The sequence below is a fragment of the Arachis ipaensis genome, chromosome B04 (genome assembly GCF_000816755.2).
Source record: "Arachis ipaensis cultivar K30076 chromosome B04, Araip1.1, whole genome shotgun sequence".
Taxonomy (NCBI): Eukaryota; Viridiplantae; Streptophyta; class Magnoliopsida; order Fabales; family Fabaceae; genus Arachis; species Arachis ipaensis.
Window position 1 is genome coordinate 101,268,755 of NC_029788.2, and position 6,917 is coordinate 101,275,671.

At 29.3% G+C, this 6,917-nt stretch overlaps 1 protein-coding gene across 2 annotated transcripts; it reads left to right on the top strand.

Moving 5' to 3' along the window:
* Window positions 3,393-5,593, top strand: LOC107637926 (trihelix transcription factor GT-3b; the record flags this gene model as incomplete). 2 transcript variants are annotated; one of them, XR_001619622.2, is given in 3 exon segments in its annotated part: window positions 3,393-3,707; window positions 4,007-4,726; window positions 5,242-5,593. XR_001619622.2 is itself a non-coding variant. In XM_016341167.2 (2 exon segments), coding segments are annotated over 2 exon segments (900 nt in total), but the record flags the coding sequence as incomplete, so codon positions are not given.

Consider the following 6,917-nt stretch of genomic DNA (forward strand, 5'->3'; position numbering starts at 1 on the left):
ACAATAAATTAATTTTAAATCTATCAAATGTTTATTTTAAAATAATAAAAAAAATTGAGTTACCACAATAAATCAAATTGCCATATTTACCAAAAGAGTATGAATGATATTATTGTTATTGTTTAAAATTAAAAGGAAAAACAAATTATTGAAAAAATATATGAATGAATGAATTTAGATCTTTTAAATTTTAGATTTTTATTTTAGAAGATAAAATAAAATATCTCACTATTAAATACTTTTTTTCTCATATTTTTTTTTATTCTACCTATAAAATAAATAATAATAAATCATATTTTATTCTCTAAAATGAATTTTAAAATTTGGAGAATTCTTATTAACTTAACTAACTATGATGATTGATGAGAGGGTACTGTGGGAAGGCAATTAAGTAGGTTAGGCGTTTTCCCGGCGCAGCTATCGACCGAATAAATGTGTACACAACATATTAGATACTGAAAATGAGTGAATTAAATCAATTAATGATTTGATTATGGATTGAGACCATAGCCTATATAGTATAATCTAGTACTATACTAGATACTTCAATTCTTTTATATGGGAAAATATATATCGTTTTCACTGCTTAAATAATGGCACCAAAACAGAATTGTAATTTCGATTTTGCCAAATAATTAAGTGAATTACCGTGATAAATAATTAAGTTAGCTTTCTTTAATTAGTCCTTTCATTTTAACATAGCTTGTTTGGTTTCTTTTTCTCTTTTCTCTCTTATTACTCATTAGATTAATAAATTATATTATATATATACTATCTCTAAGTGCTCCATCATAGACACATAGATATGAATAATAATCATACGTGAAATGATCTTCAAAATCAAATCAATGAAAAGAGAAATTATAATGTTGACTCTAACTTTAATTAACTTCAACTTTAGCATTTTCGAAAGCCATGCAAAGCAAAAGTGAGATAAAATCTAAGGGTTAAGGCGAAGAAGCCTCTTCTTTTTCTTTTTTCTTTTTCTTTGTCACCATCCCACGGGTGGCGCGGATAAAGAACGCGCAGAAAGTTACATAACTTAAATTAAAGCGTTAGAATTAGATTAAAAAGACGACACTAACAAAAAAAAAAGAAGTTTAGAAAAAACTGTATTTCGTTCCCTTTAATCAGTTATGTGTGTACGTGCTTACCCCCCAAAAAAACCCTACCACAATTTTCTGTTTTTTTTTTTTAAGTCATCTTGTTGATTAGGCAGTGCAGTACATTAGTCGTGCCCGATTTAATGAATATCACTTTCCATAATTGCACACTTTTTTGATTATATACATTATCTCGTTTTAATATAATATTTATCAATTAACCAGTTATTCTTTTTTTCCTTTGCATAATTTTAATTAAGCACAATAAATAAAATTATATTTTTTTGACATTTTAATAATATTAATTTTTTAAATAATATTTTTTAAAAAATATTATTTAACAATAAAAAATAATATTTTAATTTTAGTAATACTTTTTAAAATACTATAGTTGCTAAAACATCCTAGAATGACCCTTCTAATTATACTCTACTAAATTATTTGTAGTTTTTGATATTAGATTTCCTTGCAAACACCCCAAATTACCATTCAAATGGGCACAGAAAAGCACTTTAGGAGTTTAGAGTAAACACTTCGGGTTCGGAATATACGTAAAAAAAAGTTATATGTGTAAAATAATATTATAAAAAATAAGAGTAACAATCATCACCCTAATTATTAAATGAAGATATATTATTATAATTAATTTTTAATTTGTGTATAAGTGACTAAAATAACAATATTACGAACGAAAAGAGTAGTTAATTAGTCAAAGAATAGTTAATTTTAAGAGAGTATTTATTATCGTTACTTCAAAATAGTTGTGCCTTGGGGCAAAATTAAATATTTTACACTAGACGACTACGAGTCAGAAAAACGTAAGAATGAGTAAAACAAAATAATTACCAAGGAAAATAGCAATGAATGAAGAAAGAAATGCTTGGCAAGCAAGTTGTGAAGTGGTGTTTGTTGGTCATATTCATATAGAGGAAGATAAAAATAAAACGTACCCCACCGCCGGTATGAGACTTTTTCTCGTCAGCGTGACGATTGCGTTGACGTAATGGGAACACGATATAATAATATATTTATGAGAGACAAACAACTATGGACATTGAAGAGATATGTTGAGAAAGAAAGAGAGACAAAGTTTCCGCGTAGATAGATGAGAAGAAATCTTGAAATAAATAAATAAATAACAAAATCCAAAAAAGAAAAATCATAATTGGAAGAGGAGGAAGAAAAAATTATACTAACAAATTAAGAAATTCCCCAATAACTTCCCTCGAAAGCCACAAAAATTCAAAAGTTAGCATTTACAATTTACATAAAATTGTTTAGTTTTGATTCAAGGCTCTGTTAGTTTGTCTATTAATTATTTGATTTTTTTTGCTATTTATCTAGTATGTATGACTTTGCCCCAATTAATTTGAATTTGACTTCACCGAGTCGCATATCTATCTAAGGTAGACAAATTTCTTTTGTAAGTCTTTCAATTGTTATTTTTTAATTATGTTAAGTATATATTAAAAATTAGCTGTTAAATTATTTATTAATTTAATAACAAATTATATATATATATAAATATATATTTTATTTTTTTAGTCTTCGTGAGTGAATAATAGAAACGCTTTTGTCTTTGACACGAGCAAAAGAAAAGAAAAGAAAATATTTATTTCTCCGGATCTGCTACGTTACCAACAGCATATCTGCCAACTTCTGCCAACTCTTATTTATAATTGTGTTTCATGAAAATGTGTTCGTGGATGTGTCTAATAAAAATGTTTTTTTTATAGCTGTGTTTAATAGAAGTGTCTTTATAGATATATTTTCTGGATGTGTCTCTTTATATATATATTTAAAATATATTAATTATTAGATACATCCACGAACACACTTCCATAAAACACAATTATAAATAAGAGTTGGCAGAAGTTGGCAAATAATATGTTGGTACCCTATACTTTTCCTTATTTCTCTTATTTTTTTTCCCTCTTCCTCTCTTATCAAATACGCAATTCATTCACACCTGCCTCTCGTTCACACCACACCACATCCCTCGCAATTCACAAACCTACATATATATTCTTCTTTTCTTTTTCTCTCTCATCTCTCTCTCTCTCTCTCTCTTCAAATTCCATAACCCCCTCAAACAACATACCTCAAAACCTTTTCCTCATATACCATATTAATATTCATCACTGCTCCATATCCTTCTTCTTTTCCTTTTCTGGATGATTTGATCTGATTTAATTTGAATTGGATCTCACTTTCACTTCAAATCTTTTCTTTTTCTATTTTCTTTTTTCTTTTCGATAAATTATGGAAAGTCATCATCTCCATCATCATCATCATCATCATCATCAACAACAATACCCACCGCCACAACATCATAGTATTAGTGCAGCAACAACAACGAGTGCAGGAACTAATAACAACGTTGTGGTTGTTGATGTGACAGGAGATAGTAGGTTCCCTCAATGGAGCATCCAAGAAACAAAGGAGTTCCTAATGATCCGTGCGGAGCTGGATCAGACTTTCATGGAGACAAAGAGGAACAAGCAGCTCTGGGAAGTCATCTCCAACACCATGAAAGAAAAGGGTTTCCATCGAAGCGCTGAGCAGTGCAAGTGCAAGTGGAAAAACCTTGTTACCCGTTATAAGGTACCTTACCTTATTAATAACACCTTTTCTTTCCTTTCAATTATTTAATTATTAATACATCACTTAACCTCCTAAAACAAACAACACAAAACCGTCTCCTCTTCTTTTTAATATACACCCTCTTCCCTCTTCCCTCTTCTTTTCAATTGCCTTCCTTTACCGCATAGAAAAGCATATAATTTTATTTTAATTAATTCTCTATTTTTTCTTTTTGTAAAAAAAATTGTTCCTCTCTCTCTCTATATATAGTTATATAGTGTCGTTGTTAAGAGTTGTGTTTTGGTATTGAGATTTAAAAGGGATGTGAAACGATGGAGGCAGAAGCAATGAGGCAGCAATTCCCATTCTACAACGAGCTTCAAGCTATCTTCACCGATAGAATGCAGAGGATGCTTTGGGCCGAAGCAGAAGGCGGAGGCGGAGGCGGAGGAGGAGGAGGAGGTTCTTCTACTAACAAGAAGAAAGCTGCGACGGCGCAGCTGTCTTCGGACGAAGAAGAAGAGGAAGAGAGCGAATTAGGAGATCCTCAACAAAAGAATGTAAAAAGAAAGAAAAGATTAAAGAAGGTTAAGAGGGTGGAAGATAGTGGTGGTGCGAGTAATTTGAAGCATCTGAAGGGGATTCTGGAGGAGTTTATGAGGCAACAGATGGAGATGGAGGCGCAATGGATGTCGGCATTCGAGGCGAGGGAGAATGATCGGAGGTTGAAGGAGTTGGAATGGAGGCAGACAATGGAGGCTTTGGAGAATCAGAGGATAATGATGGAGCAGAGATGGAGGGAGAGTGAAGAACAATGGAGGATTAGGGAAGAAGATAGGGCTCATAAGAGAGATGCTCTTATCACTGCACTTCTCAACAAGCTTTCAAGACAACAAGATCAATAACCAACTTAGTTAGTTAGTTAGAGTTAGTTATCTTTGTTGGTTAGAACTAACTTCCTTTTCATATTGTGTTTATGCTACTGAATTCTCATGATGATGATGATGATGAAGCAAAGCTTAATTTGACACATTATGGAGGTTTGTCTTTATAACTACACTTTTTCATTTATCATATATATCAAACACTATTATTTTTCAACTTTGCTATATATTATTCCAATGCTTTTATGGTTCATTTAGTTGCATTTTTGGTTGGATAATATTAACGTATTTGTCTTTACTAAAACGTTTTGTAGGGTTATTACTAAAAATTGAACTTAAATTTTTAGATAATAACAGTTATAATATTATATCACTAAATTATTTCTATAAAAAATTTAAACTAAACAAGTGAGATACGGAAATAATTATATTTCTAATCGTTATTATACTTTTAAGAATTTCTTCTTTTTCTTTTTGAATTAGACAACTATCAGATAATAATTATGTATGTGCTTTTTGTCATGCAAGTCTCTCTGCCATAATTGAGAGATGACTAATTGATGTTTTTCATAAGTATATCCAAAAGGTTATCAATGGTGTTTTCATAGAGATTCCTCCGATAGTTGGTGTAGATGAATAGATTATATTATAAAATTGAACACAATTTGCAGGGCCTAACTAACAACCGAAAACGGGCAAAAAGAATTATGGACAAGGCATTGACCACAAGATAATGGTTCATCATGTTGTCTATTCCATAATATATATGAAGAGCACAGTTTTTAGGTTAATGGACCATTTTTGCTACAATGGATACTCATCACTACTATTACACATACACACACAATTACATTTGTTGCTTTCACTTTATTTTGATTAAAATGAATAATTTAACTTCTTTTATGTATCATGCTAAATTTCTATACTCTACTTCCATGCATTTCGGTAATTGTATTAAATGATGAAGTAGGGTTTTTAGAGTTGTATATGTATATGTACACATAATGCAATTGTTCCTTACTCTCATATTGTTTGATATCAAAAGGTATTCATCATAATAAAGGTTGTCGGTAAATGCATTGACATTAGAAAAGACATGTTGGGAGATTGAAGGTAAACCATAATAACTAATTAAGGAATTAAAGATAGATAGATAGATAATAATGATATGTTTATGAATATTTATGAAATATTTGTGAATTCAAATGATGTATGGAGGTTTAATTAACAATACTATATATATATATATGTATATACTTCACAAAAGAATATCATTATTTGATTACCTTTGAGTTGAATCATGATCTCATCCCAAAGTTTTGGATGAGATATGTGAGAGGTTAATTAGTTTGTATGGACGAGGTTTATTATTATTATTATTATTGAAACAGCTAGCTGATTCGGTTGTTGCATGAAAAGAGATATTCCAAATGGTTTGACATTGACATGTGCATGTGATGAGATATCAGAGCTCACACAATCATAGGAGTTGAAAATCCTTTGCCTCAGGTATGAAATTGTGACTTTATAACTATAGTTTCACAAGTATATATATATTGGATCACTTATATTTTTTTATATAAAATTTTAATATACTGCTAGAATATTCAAATCCTTTTACGTTTATACTACTTTTAAGTGCATATTGATATAAAAAAAAAAAAGAAAAAGAAAAAGTAGTGTCGGTTGGATATTATTTGAGTAAATAAATTTTGAACATATTCAGAAGACATACAAGTAGTTCTAATTAATATTAATCATGGTCCCATATCATCATCACTCTCTTACTTCCTTCGGTATGTCATGAATTTGCAATTTAGTGTATGCATCTAAAAGTTTAGTTGAATTTATCATCGCATTACTTTTTTTTTAAAACTTAAGTTCAGAAAAAAATAATATTAATAGTTTATTTTTAATATTTTTAAATAAGAATTTTTTTAGGTTCATCAAGAATCGAATTTTAAATTTTTTAGATATAAAATTCTGAAATCATATCATGATACTACTTTTTTTAATTTAAACTGATATTTTGGATAAAGTACTAAATTGATAAATAAATTATTAATGCATCTACGGTTGATTTTGTGTCTCTGGAACTTGTACTTATTCTCTAGATTATTAACTTTGTTCTTGTACTACTGTCATGTAGAATATTTTGTTAATTATTTAATTTGACCTCATGGTGGACTACATTGAAGTTAAATAAAACTTTTTTGGATTCAAATAGAACACTTTAAACTTTAAGAACCAAAATAGGATTACACCTAAATGTAGGGGACCAATTTAATATTTTATCTTAAAAAAATAACATGAATATTTATATCCCTAACAAAATTAATACATTTGT